Source organism: Rhinopithecus roxellana, chromosome 19 (genome assembly GCF_007565055.1).
Source record: "Rhinopithecus roxellana isolate Shanxi Qingling chromosome 19, ASM756505v1, whole genome shotgun sequence".
NCBI classification, from domain to species: Eukaryota; Metazoa; Chordata; class Mammalia; order Primates; family Cercopithecidae; genus Rhinopithecus; species Rhinopithecus roxellana.
Window position 1 is genome coordinate 18,056,029 of NC_044567.1, and position 19,586 is coordinate 18,075,614.

The 19,586-nt window shown below is 41.1% G+C and overlaps 1 protein-coding gene across 2 annotated transcripts in view; it reads left to right on the forward strand.

Moving 5' to 3' along the window:
* Nucleotides 1–1,795: 1,795 nt before the first annotated feature.
* The window catches only part of NLK (nemo like kinase), a 152,789-nt gene continuing 134,998 nt past the window's right edge, over nt 1,796–19,586 (forward strand). For both annotated transcript variants that reach the window (XM_010372304.2, XM_010372305.2), the window contains exon 1: nt 1,796–3,391. In XM_010372304.2, the coding sequence (XP_010370606.1) occupies nt 2,934–3,391 (458 nt within the window). In that variant the 5' untranslated portion in view covers nt 1,796–2,933. The remainder of the gene's footprint in view (nt 3,392–19,586) is intronic.

Genomic DNA, 19,586 nt, shown 5'->3' on the forward strand with positions numbered 1-19,586 from the left:
ATAGGCAAAGGAGGGATTGAAGATGACCTCCAAGTTTCTGAGTACACTATGCAGTTTCAGTAGGGATAAGGTTCTGTAAGCTTATTATTTCACATTTTAAAAGAAGGGTAAATTCAGATAAATCAAGTGATGTAAAGGAAAGATGCTATTTTAGTAAGATTTCAATGACAGAAACTTACTTGATAGAAAATATGGGAGAGGCTGGAGGCGGTGACTCACGCCTGTAATCCTAACACTTTGGGAGGCCAAGGTGGGAGGTGGGAGGATCTCTTGAGCCTAGGAATTTGAGACCAACCTGGGCAACATATTGAGACCCTGTTTCTAAAAAATTAAAGAATCAGCCGGGTATGGTGGTGCACATCTGTAATCCCAGCTACTTGGAAAGCTGAGGTGGGAAGATTGCTTGAGCCGGGAGTTGGAGGCTGCAGTGAGCTAGGACTGTGCCACTGCAGTCTAGCCTGGGTGACAGAACGTGACCCCGTTAAGAAAGAAAGATGGAAGAAAAGTATTATTTTTGTGGTCAAGTTTACTTTTTTGTTTTAATTTGCACTAACAACTTTATCATCTGTTGACAGTGGAGTTCTGAATGCTGGAGATTCCTCCTCTTTTTTTTTTTTTTTTTTTTGAGACGGAGTCTAGCTCTGTCGCCCAGGCTGGAGTGCAGTGGCCGGATCTCAGCTCACTGCAAGCTCCGCCTCCCGGGTTTACGCCATTCTCCTGCCTCAGCCTCCCGAGTAGCTGGGACTACAAGCGCCCGCCACCTCGCCCGGCTAGTTTTTTGTATTATTTTTTAGTAGAGACGGGGTTTCACCGTGTTAGCCAGGATGGTCTCGATCTCCTGACCTCGTGATCCGGCCGTCTCGGCCTCCCAAAGTGCTGGGATTACAGGCTTGAGCCACCGCGCCCGGCCGATTCCTCCTCTTTTTGCCAAGATCAGGATTAACCATGGAGAGGACCGGCCGTAGACTATGAACTGTCAGTCTACTGAGTTTCTTTTGTGACTGTCTTCTTGTTGAGTGACCTTGGACCTTGACTTTCTGAAGCTCAGCATTCCCTTTTTCTTCCTCTATTTTTCCCGCACACTTGACATCTTAAGTGTCATATTAGACGGCTCGGGGATCAGTGGACCAGTGGTGATTTGGGGTCCGCCTTCTTCGTCTAGGTCCCGCCCACTTTAAGACCCCACCCCTTTCCTAAGCCCCGCCCCTGGAAGAGGTTGTCTCGCTATGACAGCAAATTCTCCACAATCGTGTCCTAGAGGAGCTATAAAGGGTGGGACTTACATCAATCTTTTTTTCCATTTGTCAGGTCAAGTGTCTATCTGGCCCAGGTTCCCTCCTACTTCATTTTCAACCCAAGGATTGGTTACTCTGTTTTTTTGCCTCTGGCTCATGATTGGTTCTTTCATTCCGCCCCTCTCTTCCAGCTTTTGCAGGCGGGATTAGCACGCAGCTTCCTGCTCCTGCCAAAAAATAAATAAATAATGAAAGAAGAAAAAAGAGGAGACAGGCGAAAGAAAAAAAATGCCACAAAGATCTTTGCTTTTTCATTGGCTTTAAGCCTTGTCGGTCAAGCCAAACTCTGCCTTTGATTGGTCTTTCTATCTGCCCATCCCGGATCTGGGGCGGGATTTCCCCAGAAGACCCACACCTTGTTGCCACTGGCCGAACAGTGCGCCTGTCTGAAGCTCCTGGCACAGGATTGGAGGCGGTAGCGGACAGGTGGGCGTGGATTGGCTAGGGCAGCCGGTCAGTGCAAAGCGGGGGCGGGGCCTCGGCGGCTGGTTGCGCGTGTCCGCCGCTGGCTCCGGTCTATCCGGCTTTGCTAGGGGAGGTGAGTCCGGCCGCGGAGGCACCGGCGGCTGAGGAGGCGGTGGCTGAGGAGAAAGCGGCCGCGGCGGCTGAGGAGAAAGCAGCCGCGGGGACGGAAGCCGGGTGGGGGGGAGGGGGGGAGACGGAGCAGCCTTGAGCCCTGAGGGGCCGTCGCGCGGGGGACCCACCCGCTCTCCCCCCCAACCCTCCTCAGCAGAAGCAGCCGGCAGCGGGGGCAGGAGTCAGCCCGCTTCCGACCGTACCCCGCCCGCCTCCCGGGGCTCCTATTCTTTGGCCCCGGGACCCTAACCTTCTCCCGGGGCGGTTCCCTCTGGGCGTCCGAGCGCTGCCCACACCTTTCATTCTTCCCTGCACCTCTTTCCCTTCACTTTTGCCCTAGCTCTCTTTCTCCTCTCTGTCCTGCTGTCGCCTCCTCTCCTCACTCCAGCCTCCTTCCCTGGCTCATTCTGCCCAGGAAAGTTTAGAGCCCCCGCCCCCCCCTCCCCAATCAGGTCAACCTGACTAGGAGTAGGGGGAGATGTAGGAAGGCCTGAGAGTTCGAGGGGGGGGAAGCTGGAAGCTGGTTTCCCAGAAAATTTCCCCCCATCTTCTCCATTTAGGGTGGTGGGAATTTTTTTTAATCCTGTTTTTGAGGAGGTGGTAGGTGTTTAGAAAAGGATGTGGGAATGGAAGGGGTAGATGATTCAACCCTCTTTCAAGATTCCAAGGGTGGTGTGTTACCTGATCCTTTTCGTGTGTGGAGTTCAGGGGGTCGGGAGGTTTGGCCTTTATTCCCACATTCAAAGTTGGAACCTCCCCCAAATTAAGAATGGAGTTTTAGTACCCACCTGTGGCAGGAATCCTGGGGGGAAGGGGTCCTTTTTTCCTTTTTCTTTTCTTTTTTCCTTTTTTTTTCCTTTTGGCAACCCACACCCTTCCACACACGCTCACCCCAAAATTAAACACCAGGCTCCTCTAACTTGTTTGGATTGACTGATGAAGACATAAAGCCAGTTACGCTCTATGTTTTTTGAGGTGGAGTGAGTGGTTTTTCTTCATTTTTAAATGGCCAAATGACAGCTTGACCCAGTTTGCTTTCCAATCAAAGGGCATTTATTTTGAATGTCTCTTTGTGGCGCAAGAGCCAACGCAAAAATGATGGCGGCTTACAATGGCGGTACATCTGCAGCAGCAGCAGGTCACCACCACCACCATCACCACCACCTTCCACACCTCCCTCCTCCTCACCTGCACCACCACCACCACCCTCAACACCATCTTCATCCGGGGTCGGCTGCCGCTGTACACCCTGTACAGCAGCACACCTCTTCGGCAGCTGCGGCAGCCGCAGCAGCGGCTGCAGCTGCAGCCATGTTAAACCCTGGGCAACAACAGCCATATTTCCCATCACCGGCACCGGGGCAGGCTCCTGGACCAGCTGCAGCAGCCCCAGCTCAGGTACAGGCTGCCGCAGCTGCTACAGTTAAGGCGCACCATCATCAGCACTCGCATCATCCACAACAGCAGCTGGATATTGAGCCGGATAGACCTATTGGATATGGAGCCTTTGGTGTTGTCTGGTGAGTATCCAAAAAAAAACACAACCTCTCATGGTTTCTTCTGATGGTTGTGATTGGGTGAGTGCATCCCTCATGGTTTTCTCCATGTTGACCAAGGTGGAGCAAGCTTCTCAACCCAACTCTAGGAAGCCACCCTCACTTATGTGGTAATGCATTGACTGTCTAGGCCTAATGCATTGGCTGTCTAGGCTCATGGCAAGTTTTGGTGGAGCACCTTCTCATGGGCAACACACATAAGTTTGCTGTCTACCAAACTTTTCTGTTAGAACCTAAGCAAGCCACTGAACACAGGATCAGTAGATGAATGTATGGAATACTAACTCCTACAAAGGCCTTGGTCATTTCGTGTGTTTGATTTAGTTTGGATCAGTTGCCCAGTGGCATTAAGGGTTAGCAACTGATCCAAACTGAATTCCTTTATAATACTCTTGTCATTACGATATACTTTGCATAACTACTTTCCTATCCTTCTGTCTTTTCACTCCTTATTTTGTGATCTTGATCTCGAGAAGAAAGATAGGATTCATAGTTGAACCAGTTAAGATCATTGCTTGAGTGGTTTATTTTAAACCATGGAGCTACAGTTGGGAAGTATGTAGCTGTAGCCTTTTGATAAGAATGCATTAAATATAGCATCACACATGAGTACCACAAATGAGGTTAGTAGACTAGCTATGCAGTGGCCCACATTCAGTGTAATGTTTTAGTGTCATTTAGTGCCTCTTAAGTTGCCATTATCTGTTGGTCAGTTGCTGTAGTAGGAAATAATACTTTTTAAACAAATGGTACTACTTTTGCTAGTGCTAGGACATTTGTAAAAGCCTAAGGGCTTCTTAAATATAACATTTTGGTCTATTTGGTCTAACCTTAAAAAGATTAGTAGTTTATAATAAAATATGTTTATTCCTGTCAAAACTAGAATGAACTGGGTTTTCTCCCAAGGACTAATGATTCCACTTTGGATAGATGAATTGATATTTTCAGTGCATTCAAAAATTGATTCTTGTTACTGTCTAGAAAAGCCCCCGTTACCACAGGAAAATGAACTCTTTGGAACTGGCCCGGTAAACATGTCCTTTCGTTATTGTTTTTGAGGCTAAAATTGATGGGCAGCATCGTTTATGCATTTTAACTGGCCATCTTATTTATATTTCAGATTTGATAATCTAGGCTTCTAAGTGATCTCATCCATTTTTTAAAAAAGCTAGTCGAGTCCAGTATTTTCTCAGCTAATCCCCAAGGAAGTTTCTGCTGCAGCGCAGCCCTTTCTCCAAGGTGTGTGGGATTCAAGGTGGGAAAGAGTATAGCTGGTAGTGGTGCCTCGGTCAATCTGCTCAGGGACCCGCCTGTTCCTGCCTTCCTCTCTCCCTTCCACGGACTATCTAAGAGATTTAACTGTGAACTTCCTATTCTTGCTTAACTCTTGAGGATTTACAAGCTTTGGTTGGGGAATGGAGCAGACAGGAAAATGGTTGTTCCTTGGTTTAAATTTTGTCATTGATTCACTAATAACTTTTAGCACTTGTTTGGATCTTCTTGGATCTGGATGCTTGGTTGCTTTTTTAGTGCCTTACATACAATGCTAAAAACTAGGGATACTGAAAGGGAAATGGGTTGCAGCATTCTTGAATATATTCAAAAGGCATTTTTCACTTGCATTTCTGTCAAAAAGTGATGTGACTTGTAGCAGTTTTAACTTCGGTGGCAAGGGAAGATTTAAAAAAATTTTTTTTTTTTTTAAGGAAGGGGGCAATAAAGAACTGGAGTGCTGAAACATCTCACACAGCAAACGTTCTGCTGGTGGGTACTCTGAATCTCTGATATATGAAAGCCCAAATATGTTTGATTTGAATCCATTCTGGAGTTTGTCTCATGTACTTGAAGTACACCTCTGTGCACCGTCTTATTGCAGGTTTGTCTTGTGTCACTGACTACATTCATAAGCCCCTTGAGGGTAAGGATTGTTTACTGTAGTAATCCTTTTCTCCTCAGCACCTAGCACAGTGCTTTGGCATCTTTGCTGCTTGGTTAATTGATCTAGTCAGGTCCTTCTTTGTTTTGGCTTAAACAACAGAAAATTACTTCTCACAGTTCTGGAGGCTAGAAATCCAAGATCAAGGTACAGATTTGGTTTCTTTTGAGGCCTCTCTCCTTGGCTTGTAGATGGCTGCCCTCTTTCTGTGTCCTCACGTGATTCAGGTCTTTTTTTTAACCAAGTTTTTCTAGTTAACTATATTGAGTGTTTTCATCAGCTGTAACAGGTGAAATACAATTTGGTGTGAAAAAAGGAAGAGTTCCAGGTGTATGTTTTAGTATGCAAATACTTTTCTATTTTTATATTTACATGTCAATGACCTGCTGTCTGAATTGCTTATTATATTTGAAATTTAACTGTTGTATGACCTAAGTAAGACTGTTTAGAGATTTGAAAACCAAACTACAGGGATTTGCACTAGTGTTCTGAAACCCAAGGTAAAGATATTAGTGAGGTTTTTTTACTTTTTAACTGAAACAGAATCTATCTTTTTAATTTAGGAAGTACCTTATGAATTGGAAACAACTTTTTTCTAAAATGATTATAATGGAACATAAAAATATTCTCCCAATATTACATCATTTGATTCAAACCACCACATAACTAACTGCCTGGGTATTATAAGATTCACTTAATTTAAACATATATTCATTTAATGCATTTTGCAAGTATTCTTCTGGAATAGCATATGACAAGAAACTGTATTTTACCCCCATTTCCTTGGGGACATACACCCAGGGGTACTAACTGATAGCTAAAAAAGTGGCATGCAATTTTGAGAGAGATTGTTGTTTCTCCATGTAGACAAGGAGAGATATTTGTAGAAGTGATGCAGCATTTTACCAGATTTATCACTGAACAATTTAGTCTAGCTGACTTGATTTATCTTTCTGTTGAATTTAACTAGTGGAATAACTTACCAGTATTGGATTAGTTGTGTAAAAGTAGTGAATTACTCATTAGCTTGCTGGTAAAGATGGTGCTGTGACAGTTCAATTAAGGTTTCATTAACAACTGTCTGCTGTATTTTATCTCAAAGTAAGAGTTCCAGTTTACCTGGTAATGTGATTGTGGGATAGCCTGAGATAACATTTGTTGCCACTGATAGAACGTTGTTTATGGGTTATCAAAGTGTCATATATAATTTGACCTTGTTTGTGAGACATTACAGCCTCCAAACATCCACATGGACATTTTCATAATGTGAAAACAAAACACAAAGCAACCCACAAATAGTAACTTCAGTCATTTGGTGAGTAATATAAATCTGCCATTTTGTCCACAGTTCACATTTGCCAGAAGAAAATGCTGTGGTTAAAGATGTAACCACTTTGGGACAAAGAGTTTCAGGGGCTCATAATTTTGAGAGATAGAGGAAGTTGACCACATGAGAGTGGTTTGAGGATCACTCTGCCTAGACAGTTTTTGACATTGGCAACTTAACATATCAGAGATGGAATTAATGGCACATATTGCCACCTTGGTAAAAGTGAGTCTGGGAAAAGCTTTTTTTAAATAAAATTAGCATTTTGGTTTGTGATTTGCCTGATTAATTAAAAGATCAAAAAGCCTGTGATTCACTTGCTCTGTTGCCTTTGTGTACTCCAAGTAATGTCGGATGTCTTTGAATTTTATTATTCTAATAACTTCAGCAGGTTACTTTTTTTTTTTTTTTTTGAGACGGAGTCTTGCTCTGTCGCCCGGGCTGGAGTGCAGTGGCCCGGATCTCAGCTCACTACAAGCTCCGCCTCCCGGGTTTACGCCATTCTCCTGCCTCAGCCTCCCGAGTAGCTGGGACTACAGGGGCCCGCCACCTCGCCCGGCTAGTTTTTTGTATTTTTTAGTAGAGACGGGGTTTCACCGTGTTAGCCAGGATGGTCTCGATCTCCTGACCTCGTGATCCGCCCGTCTCGGCCTCCCAAAGTGCTGGGATTACAGGCTTGAGCCACCGCGCCCAGCCGGTTACTTTTATCTGTCTTGCAAAACTGTAGTAATAGTTAGTTACTAGCTCTGTGATCTTGATAAATTATTTGACTTCTCTGTTCCTTATCTATAAAATGGGGATAATAATAGTATTTATCTCAGGATTGGTGTGAAGATTAAGTGAGGTAATTCTTGTAAACCAATGATTACACTATCTAGCACACAGTAAGCATCAATAAATGTTAGTTGTTTTTGTTGTATTGTTGGTAGAAAAATCAAGCTGTTGTGTTAATGTGCATGGAAGTGTCTTCAGAGATTGTCAGATTTATCAGGTGAAATCAGCATGCAGACTATTTTTGGAGGCATGACTCTAAATAACATAGCGTGTCCCCTCAGTTGTACCGTATGCCAGGGAGATTTGAAAACGGTTGAATTTAAAGCCAAGGGAAAAATACTCTGTGCTGTCCTGTCAACTAATTAAAAACAAATAAAAATAATACACAGTTGTATGGAGTTTGTAGGTGTTTTAGTCAGATCATCTGCACTGTTTTAGAAAGTATTATGGCTTTATATACTGGGAGGGAATTATTTTTTTCTTTTCAATGTAACAAATGAAAGACATCCTTATTGTCGAAGTTCAGCTTTAGTAGAGATTCACTTTGCTTATGTTTGGATGAAAAAGTGTGTATTGCTAAAGATCCCAGTGAGGTGGGAGAAATAATAGTGATTTAACAAAAAAATTATTCAGTATAAGCCCTTGTGCATGGTAGAGATTGTCTATCTTGCTCATCTTGTGAACATGAGAGGCATCTTTTTTAATGTTTTCTCTGGTCCTCTTACTCCATATAACAAACTGTAATTTGGAAAAATGGAGAATGCTTTTGGGATATGTTTGGGGAAAATTCTGGAGTAAGTTACATCAGAAAGAGTAGTATATACTAAAGGGTATTTTGTTATTAACTGTGTTTACAGGTTAAGAATCTGTAGCATTGAGAAGTTTCTCCACTGTCAGCCAAGATTAACAGCCACAGCTGGATTCTTTGGGGGCTCTGCTTTGTGAAAAGAGCTTTGAAGAAGCAGAGCCTGCACCATAAAAAGGAAATGGTTGCTCTTCTAGACATAACAAAGCATCCGTGTGAAACTAGAAATGTGGAAATCTGTATTGTTAATTTTAACTACAAACGAACTTTTAGAAATTACAGGTTCATGGTCATAAAGTAGATAAAGCAAAGAGTAGAGAATAAAAGTAACAATCTAATGATACTGAACCCATTTCTTAGTGGTTGAAACTCCATAGCCTATAACATTGCAAGTCATTTTGTACTTAGACTCCTGAAAAGATTATCCAAATTATGTTCAAAAAACAAAACCACAGCACAAAAAATAACTTGTTTTATTCTTGGGGAGAAATTTCATGTTATACTGTGAAATATTAATTTAGAAAAAAAGAGAATTTTTTTTTTAAAGGCATTTCAGAAACATTGCCCTTTCAAACAAGCTGAAACAATATCCCTCAACATTAAATGCCATCTTTTTAGCCATCAGTACCACTGGGCATGTGTCCTGAAAGAGAAATGGGGGCAGATGTAGTTCCCTTTCATATGCTATACCAGAACAAAAACTTTGTAAAATGCGTTAAGTGCGTTAACTGAATATGTGTTTGAATTTAAATTCTGGGTTTTTACCTTCAAAGCACAGGCAGCTGTAGATACAAAAAGTCTTGTAATGGAGTACTGGACTGTTTCATTGTCTTCACAACTTGGAGTGTCAGAGTTTTCTCTGCCTTCTATATTGTAAAACTGAGTGGCTATTCTTGTGGTTTTTATTAGATTTATTGATGTCCAAGCAATTCAAGAATTAACTGTTCATATACTGTATGTTTCCTTAATATGCTTATTTGGTTTCTTTGGAGATTGTCAAGGCCAAAGAAACTTTTCATTTGTTGTCCAGCCAATAAATGGACAGAAGCTGTTAGAAGCTCTTTAATTATGCATCTGTTTGGGTTTTAGTTCTGAGTCCCTTTGTCTCTATACTACTCCAGTGAATTATTTGTTGATTGGGTCATTTAATACAGGTCAACAATAACTAAAATAGCTTGTCAGTGTGATCCTGATGTTGCTTAGGGGTAACAGAGTCCCTAAGGCAACAGTTATAACACTGTCAGTGAGCACATAACAAGTTATGATAGACATAGTCAGTAGGTTGTAAGGTACCTAGTGCGGAAACAGAAAAACCTGGTACTCTGACATTATGGAAAGATGACTTCTAAGTGAACTCTACTGAGATTGAACTTTAACACTTAGTTGTAATGGTGTGAGTAAAGGGAGTATACATAGGGGTATCTGCCACTGATAATGATTGGTGCTCTTTACCTAAACCCAGTTTTGAAATAATTTGGCTAATTGAGTCGTATCTACTATGAGGCAGTGAAAGCTTTTAACACCTTTGGAACTCACTAGTCTATATATTTTTATTGTCACTTTGCTGTGGACCAGCACTTTCGCAGGCACCAAATGGGGATATTTAGTCACGTAAATAATTTTGCGAACCTCTATTAAGCTGCTGCTGCTGTTGTCCGTATTGTGCTTAGTACTGAGGTATAGGGATGTTTAAGTCGCCATATTGCTTTGGAGGAGTTGACAGTCAAGTAAACAATATGAACAATGACACATGCCTACTCTCAGGGTGTCCTCAGCCTTGGTGGAGAGGTGAAACTAAATTTGAAACCATTAAATAAAAACTTAAGAATATATTATTTTCAGGCTGGGCACAGTGGCTCACACCTGTAATCCCAGCACTTTGGGAAGCTGAGGAGCAGATCACCTGAGGACAGGAGTTCAAGACCATCCTGACCAGCATGGTGAAATCCCATCTCTACTAAAAATGCAAAATTAGCCAGGCGTGGTGGCACATGCCTATAATCCCAGCTACTCGGGAGGCTGAGGCAGGAGAATCGCTTGAACCTGGGAGGCGGAGGTTGCAGTGAGCCAAAATCTGGCTGTTGCACTCCAGCCTGGGCAACAAGAGCAAAACTCCGTCTCAAAAAATATATATATTATTTTCACTTGTTCTTACAATATTCAATTATTGTGTGTTACTATTTGCCAGACACTGTGCTGGAGATAAGGATTAAAGGTGATTATGACCTACTGGGGGAAACAGATTTGTAGATGGATTATTATCCATTTATAGTGCCATAAATGCAGCAATAGAGATAGTCCCTGGACATTAAGGGAATGTAGAGGAGGGATGTCTATGGAAGGTCAGGATGCTTCCTAAATTAGGTAATTCTTCAATGAGTTTTAAGAATGAAAGTCAACCAATGGGGAAGGGCAGTGTAGGTGGAAGGGCCTATATGTAGGAGACTACAGGGCTGGAGATGCTGAATGTGCAGTGCAGTGGGTGGTAGGAGGTGTAAGCTAGAGCTCAATCATGGAGAGGTTGGAATGTCATGGTTGGGTTGAGGCACTAAAAACAGCTTTTTATTGATAAAGCATATGTGTACATATAGCACATAACAGTTAAATAGCGTATCTGTGGTATTAAGATTTTATGAGGGGAATGATTAGAAAAAAAGCCTAAAAAGGCTCCTTAGGTGGTCAATGATGAGAAAAGGTTAAAACTCTGCAAATGGCAATTACTGAAAGTTTTTAAATAAGAGAGACTTGGTCAGATTTAATTTTTTTTTTTTTTTTGGCTACGTAAAATAGAAGAGAGAACTGAGATCTGTCTGAGTCTTAGGGAATGTTCTGTGTTGTAGGTGGAAGAAGCTATTGGAAGCAGAACTAAAGGGCAGTCAGGAAAATGTGTTCACAGTGATTGATAATCTAAGTATGGCAGAAGATTGTTAGGAAAATGGGAGTGATCTTTGGTGCTAATAAGAAGTCAAAGAAGGCCAGCCATGGTGGTTCACACCTGTAAACCCAGCACTTTGGGCAGCTGAGGTGGGCATATCACTTCAGCCCAAGAATTTGAGACCAGCCTGGACAACATAGTGAAATCCCATCTCTACTAAAAATACAGAAAAAAAAAATTAGCCTGGTGTGGTGGCACGCACCTGTAGTCCCAGCTACTCAAGAGGCTGAGGTTGCAGTGAGCTGGTATCGCACCACTGCACTCCAGCCCGGGCGACAGAGTCAGAACCTGTCTCAAAAAAAAAAAAAAAAAAAAAAGGGCAGAAAATTAAGATGGAGAAAAGGCCATTGTATTTAGTGAGTAGTTCATTGACAGCATTTGAGAGAATGATTGTGTTTGATTGTTTTTCCCTATACTGTGTATGTTTGATTCTAAAGAATTCGTAAGTATTCACTATTACTTTTTACAATTTTTTAAACTTATTAATACAATTTTTCCAAATCTCAAGTTTTTTTTTTTTTAGTTTAATAAACCAGAGAACTTAATGTTCAAGGTGCCATTTCCTTGGGAAGGATTTTTTTTTTTTTTTTTTTTTTTTTTGAGACAGAGTCTCCCTCTGTCACCAAGCTGGAATGCAGTGGCGTGATCTTGGCTCATGCAACCTCCACCTCCCAGGTTCAAGGGATTCTCCTGCCTCAGCCTCCTGAGTAGCTGGGATTACAGGTGCACGCCACCACACCCAGCTAATTTTTGTATTTTTAGTGGAGACGGGGTTTCACTGTGTTGGCCAGGATGGTCTCGATCTCTTGACCTCGTGATCGGCCCACCTCGGCCTCCCAAAGTGCTGGGATTACAGGCATGAGCCACTGCGCCTGGCCTTTTTTTTTTTTTTTTTTAAACAATAGGGTAATAGATTAAACTAAATTTGTTAGGAGACAAGGTTCTGGTCTTAGCCTTGCTGCCAACAACCCTATGACCTTGGTAAAGTTATCTAAACTTTCTTAGCCTTGGTTTTCTCATTTATAAAATCCTGTGTTTCCTAAGATTCTATTATAAAATGGTATTAATATTTGCACGGCATAGTGGCATTGGAGTTTGCTGGTGACCACGAGACAACTTTCTCTCTTCAGGACTACAGTGTTGAATAACTTCTAAAATTGTTTAAAGAAGGAATGAGATGAATGTCACCCTGTTACAGTGTGGTAACTTTTATAGTTTTCTAATTTGGGATCAGATTTTAAATGTTCATTTTTTTCAAGAGACTTGTTTTCTTCTATTACTGAGTTACTGGTAAGGATTATACGTGTAGTTCAGCTGTGGAGAAGAGCAGGCCTATTTGCAAATGAGCAATCAATTTCTTCCTACATGTCCATTTGATACTACTATTTTCTTGATAATATTTACCTTTTTAGTGGTTTAGACTTTAAAAACTTGCTTAGTTTCTTATAAATCTTATAATAGTTTTCTTATAATGTTTTGAGTGATTTTTTTTTTTTTTTTTTTTGAGACGGAGTCTCACTCTGTCGCCCAGGCTGGAGTGCAGTGGCCAGATCTCGGCTCACTGCAAGCTCCACCTCCGGGGTTCCCGCCATTCTCCTGCCTCAGCCTCCCCAGTAGCTGAGACTACAGGCGCCGCCACCACGCCCGGCTAGTTTTTTGTATTTTTTAGTAGAGATGGGGTTTCACCGTGTTAGCCAGGATGGTCTCGATCTCCTGACCTCGTGATCCGCCTGTCTCGGCCTCCCAAAGTGCTGGGATTACAGACTTGCGCCACTGCGCCCGGCATTTTGAGTGATTTTTAAATTTTTAAATAAAATTTAATGTTCAGTATTTTGTCATCTTTTGTGTGTGAGTAATCAGGTAAGATGATTTGGGGGCCAGTGCTTACATTAATTTGCAAGTTTCTTTAAAACAAGTATCTTTCCAGGAGTCTCCTTTAAATTCTGAATTTGGGTAAGAGACTTACTAGTTTGCATGTGGGCCTCCCAGAAAATGAGCTTTGAAACAGCTTTAAGGCTGTAGTAATTTAGGGCTTACAGTGCCCAAAGAGGGGAGTGACTTCCTAAAGCTCTTGTCCAGGACACCCTTAGCAAACCAGCAGTGCTGTCCAAATATATAGTGAAAGTATGCGATCTTAAATTTTCTAGTAGCCACAGTAAAAACTGTAAAAAGAAACAGGTGACGTTAATTTTAGTAATGTATTTTAACTCTATATCCAAAATATTGTCATTTCAACATGTATTCCCTATAAAAATTATTAATGATCTATATTACTTTTTTTTTCATACTAAGTCTGCAAAATCACTGTGTATCTTCATGCTTAGAATATGTCTCAGTTTGGTCTAGCCACATTTTAAGTGCTCTGTAGCCACGTGAGGCTATTGACCAGCACCAGCATATTGATCTCTGGCTGTTTTTGTTTTTTTTTTTTTTGAGACAGTCTTGCTCTGTCACCACACCTGGCAATTTTTTTGGTTTTTTTTGTAGAGATGGGGTCTCACTTTGTTGCCCAGGCTAGTCTCACACTCCTGGGCTCAAGCAGTCTGCCCACCTTGACCTCCCAGAGTGCTGGGATTACAGGCATGAGCCACTGCACCTGGCCTCTCTTTGGCTTTTGTTGGATTACATACTCATTTCTGAACCAATCACTGTCAATGAAGATAAGGTTACTTTTGGAGCAATCAGATCCACTTCTGGACCTGGAGATAGAGTCAGTTTTAAATGGGAGGGATGAATACCAGCAGTGAATGCCAGGAATGCAGTCATTAATGACCAGGATATTGCATTTGTCTGACTTATATCAGACTCAGAAGAACTTGACTGGGTACATTTATGGAACAAACTGGAATAATGATCTCTATAGAGAAATCCTGTCTGCCCTGAGTTATTTGGAGGCATTTTTCCTTTTCTTTTCTGAAGCTTTGTTTGCCTAAAGTAGCAGAAGGTAAAATTGGTACCTGATCCTTCATGTTTGCTTTCCTTACCAATTAGAGCAGATATCTCCTATTGATTTCTCTTTTTATCCTCTCTGTGTTGTGGTTTTGTTATCCGGATAAGGTTCTCAGTCTTGCTTGCAATGTAAGTAGTATAGAGCTCACTAGTGTCAGGCAGCAGACTTCTTACAGGGGAGTGGACAACACAGAAACTTTTTGTTTATCCATTCTTTGACCTAAAATTCTTGCTCTGAGCTACAGAGAAAAGGTGAAAAGAGACATTTGAACAAATAGATAAAATGAGTCATTTGACCCAGATTGCAGCTTTTCTTCCCATCTGCATGGATAAAAATCATCCTCCAATTTACATAAGCAGGTGATTTTTCTTACATGCTAATTTTCTTAATGTACCATGGCAGAGAGTTGCAGATTTGCAAATTGTGTAAGTTAATTGAAATAAGCCAGGTGACTTTATTTCACTGTATTATCTTACCAGTACAAAAGTAACCAAAGGGTACAATTATCAGGTGATTGTCTCATTGCACATCTAAATTAACAGGCAGCGTGGTGCAGAGGGTTTTTCCTCACCTTCTCCACTTCCCTCTCTTTTCTAATTTTTTAAAATAGGAAACTACTGATTTCTGTATTTACTTCACTAGAGCTGGAAATTTAGTAGTACAGTTGCGGAGGAAATTTGGACTTTATTAAAAGTAATCCAGAAGCTATAAAAAATTGGCAAGTAATGTGGGTATTGTGCAGAAGGGGCTTGGTTTGGGTTTGAATTGCCTCAGAGAATTATGTGAGCATCTTCAACCATGTTTAATTGATTGGCTTCCTCTGTGTTCATTTTCCCAGGTTCTGCATGTTACAGTAATTGGGGTTATTCTGAAGTTAACTGGGTGTATACCATAGCCAGTGTTCAAAGTAAATATTGACAGGCATTCTTTTAAAAACACAAGCTAATTGATTATAACACTGTTTAAAACATTTTAATAAAATATAAATTTTAGAAAGTCACAACAGTTGGTTGTAGGGATTCTTTGCAGAAGATTTATGAGGACAAATAATGTCAACCAACAAAGCACCTTTCTTTATTAAGACTTTCCAATATTAAACTTAATAATTAATGTTACTTAATTTCTCAGATGTTATAATATTATTCACTTAGTGATATGTACAGGGAATAAATCATACTCCTTATGCTTTGAAATAATGACTTGGAAAAGAATCATAATTTTAAGCTAGTAAAAGTTGGGCCAGTCTTTTTTTCAGCTTAAAGAAAAATAGTTTAGAGGAACTTTTAGAACAAAAGTAGTTAAAGAATGACCTGAGAACAGTTAACATTTAAAGGGATAGTATGCCTGTAAGCCCAGCAGTTTGGGAGGCTGAGACCAGAGGAGTGCTTGAGCCCTGGGCTGTGTAGCAAGAGCTCATCTCTACAGAAAATAAAAAAATAAAAAGTAGCTGGGTGTGGTGGCACACACCTTTAGTCCCAGCTACTTAAAACGATAACTCTCTTTATATCCTAGCTCTGCCCCTCATTATCTGTGGGTAAATTTTTTTATCTCTATGTACCTCATGGTCTTCATGTATACAGCGGAGATAGTATTCCAGTAATTGTAGGGTTGTTGTGGGGATTTTTTTTTTTTTTTTTCAGACGGTGTCTTGCTCTGTCACCAGGCTGGAGTGCTGTGGCATGATCTTGGCTCACTGCAGGCTCTGCCTCCCAGGTTCAAGCAATTCTCTTGCCTCATCCTCCTGAGTAGCTGGGACTGCAGGCGCACGCCTCCATGCCTAGCTAATTCTTGTATTTTTAGTAGAGACAGGGTTTCATCATGTTGGCCAGGATGGTCTCAAGCTCTTGACTTCGTGATTCGCCCACCTCAGGTCCCCAAAGTGCTGGAATTATAGGCATGAGCCACCGTGCCAGGTTGGATTTTTTTTTTTTTTTTAGTATAATGGTGCCTTGAACTCCTGGGCTCAAGTGATCCTCCCACCTCAGCCTCCTGAATAGCTGGGACCATAGGTGTAACCCACTACACCTAGCTGATTTTTTTATTTTTTAAGAGGTGGTGGTCCTGGGAGTCTTGCCGTGTTGGCCAGGCTGGTCTCAAACTCCAGTCCTCAAGCAGTTCTCCCACCTCAGCCTCCCAAGTAGCTGGGATTATAGACATGAGCCAGTGTGTCTGGCTGTTGTGGGGATTAAATGACGTATTATATATTTAAAGTCTTAGAGCTATGTTTGGCATTATGTAAATGGTAGCTATCATAATTATTATTACTGGTTGCAGTATAAGTGAAAAAAATAGTACCTCCTGAAAACTTACTAATTTAGGGAAAATAAACGGCTTTTGTGTGATGGTTGACAGGTATCAGGTATGTGACTTCACTAGAGATTTTTTTTCTGATTAACTCCAACTGTTTTTGAAAAATTCATTCAAATTCTAGAATGCTTTCCAAATGTAAAATTTTCTTTAGCACATAAAAGGAAGGTTTTTTTCTTTGTTTTTCACCCTCCTCCCTATTATCAGAGTAATAGTATGTTTATTGTAGGACCCTTGAAAAACACAAGAGCTGAAAGGAAAAACAGTCATTTGTAACCTACAACTCAGAGATAGCATTTTGGTGTATTGTTTACAAGACTTTTACCTGGAATGTGTGGGTGTGTTTGTAGATTTAGAGTTGGGATCATGATCACACTATATTTACAATTTTGTATCCTGTTTGTTTCACTAACATTGCAGAATGAGATTTTGGTCTTTTGAGGACTTTTTCATTCTCACAGCCTAGAGCTCTGCCTCAAAGAAACTGGAGAGTTGTAAGATACTTTAGAATGCATCTAGTCTAGTTGCCTCATTTTATAAATGAGAAAATTGAGACGCAGAGAAGCTAAGAGATTTGTTCAACGCTGCAAAGCTGGTTGGGGGCTGAGCCAGAGATTTTGCTGTTTTGCTACTTTACCAGTAATATCTGTCCAACTAAATGCATATTGAAAATAGAGGAAGTGTTCTTATAAAAACAAAACAAATAAAAAATGAAAATGAAAACTCTATATAAATGAAACCAGGAACAAGCATCTGAGAAAAACCATGGAATATTTAGATTAATCTGTTGGTTATTTTGTGTGGGCCAGTGACTCTGATTAAATGTTTTCTGATTAAAAGTCACAGACTACAAGATTTTTGGTGAAGAACAACTCAGTCTTTTCATGTAATATGTAACTAAGATGTATATCTATTTTGAGCATATCATTCTCCCACATATTTTTTGAAAAGTTTTAAAACCTCAGGAAATTTGAGAGAATTGTATGATATATCCGGAAACCACTCTTCTAGATTAACATTTTGTGACTTTTGCATTACCTACTTTTTTTTTTTTTTTTTGAGACGAAGTTTTGCTCTTGTTGCCCAGGCTGGAGTCCAATGTCATGATCTCGGCTCCCTGCAACCTCCGCCTCCCGGGTTCAAGTGATTCTCCTGCCTCAGCCTCCCAAGTAGCTGGGATTACAGGCGCGCTCCACCACACCTGACTAGTTTTTGTATTTTTAGTAGAGACAGTGTTTTGCCGTGTTGGCCAGCCTGGTCTCGAACTCCTGACGTCAGGTGATCCGCCCACCTTGGCCTCCCAAAGTGTTGGGATTACAGGCGTGAGCCACCACACCCGGCTGCATTACCTACTTTCAGGCTATTTCTACAGAACTTGCGGAGATTGGGTTATGATTAATTTAAGACTCATACAGTGTTAAGAAATTTGTGGTCACTGCATCAACTCACTGTTCCATGTAATGAGTTTTGTAAGCTCTCCAACTAGAGAAGGAAGTTGAAGTTTTAAAGCTTGTGACTATTTTGGAATGCTGTTTATTCTCTTAATAATTAAAACAAAATTCAGTGTGAATCAAATGTGTAAATGAAACGTGCCAGTCAAAACTAAACTTCAGGCAGTATAGAAATATTCCATTCTACAAACTTTTTTTGTGTGTGTGGTTTTTATCTCAGGTTGAGACTTAAGGGAACATTTTCAAAATAGTCTAAGATCTGGTTTCACAATTCTATGACAGAGGGTATGATTTTATTGTTGAAGTTAAACTTTAAGTTGTAGGTTTTTTCTTAAAGTAAATTACCCTAATGCAGTCATATGAGCTGATGATGCTGTGATTTGTGTCACCCAATTCACTGCTCTGTATTTTCAGTACGAAATAATTCCTTTGTTAAACTCATTTTCAGTAAATGAGCCATTGTTTCCCCAAGGATAATGATTATTTCCCCTCCATATAGTACAAAGCCTTAAGAATAGATTTTTAAATCTGAAATATTAGTTAATGATTGGAAAAGGCTGAAATCGTCACTGTATCAACTGTATGTGTGAAAAGGGCAACTGCTGTATTTGCTGCCTAGGCTACAATATAAGATATTATATTTACAAGAAAGCGAATGACAGCAAGCCTTTAAAAGTGAGGTCTTTCGGCTTAGATGCAAAAAGGGTGGTTCTGTTTAGTCAGCCCAGCTATTTCTTTTTTTTTTTTTTTTTTTGAGACGGAGTCTTGCTCTGCCGCCCAGGCTGGAGTGCAGTGGCCGGCTCTCAGCTCACTGCAAGCTCCGCCTCCCGGGTTGACGCCATTCTCCTGTCTCAGCCTCCCGAGTAGCTGGGACTACAGGCGCCCGCCTCGTCGCCCGGCTGGTTTTTTGTATTTTTTAGTAGAGACGGGGTTTCACCGTATTAGCCAGGATGGTCTCGATCTCCTGACCTCGTGATCCGCCCGTCTCGGCCTCCCAAAGTGCTGGGATTACAGGCTTGAGCCACCGCGCCCGGCCCAGCCCAGCTATTTCATTGCATAGTTTCATAATGTAAACACCTTGAATGAGGTAGCTGGAGTGTAAATCTAAATGGCTCATGACAGGTAAGGAAGTACATAGGCAGCGGTTACTGGTGTTCTTGATGCAGTTGATACCAGTATCTGCAAATAAATCACTGACTTAAAGTACCTCAGCAGGAAAGACATTAAATAGGGACACTAATGTTTAACTGGTATAGGTGCTGAAGGTCTAGTTATCAGCGTATATCAGCTTATCTCGGTAGGTGGGCAAACTTTAGCTAGTTTTTGTACCCTGATTTTCTTTTCCTCTTAAAGTAGATACTCATTTTTGAAGACAATCTGTTTCTCTCAATGCTAGTGAAAGTGCTTATAACCACTTGTGACACATTCTCTACCCACTGATCCACTAAAAATGATGAGAGTTTCAAAGATTGGGGTCATGTCTTAGTTGCTTCTTCAGAGCCTAGCATGGTGCCATGGTTGGTGCTTGTTGGTTGTTGAATTGAAAGTTTCTAGGCTGGACATGGTGGCCCATGTGTGTATTCTCAGTTACTCAGCCTACTTAAGAGGCTAAGGCAGCAGGAGCTTTTGAGCCCCGGAGTTTAGGATTTTAGTATGCAATGATTGCTCCTGTGA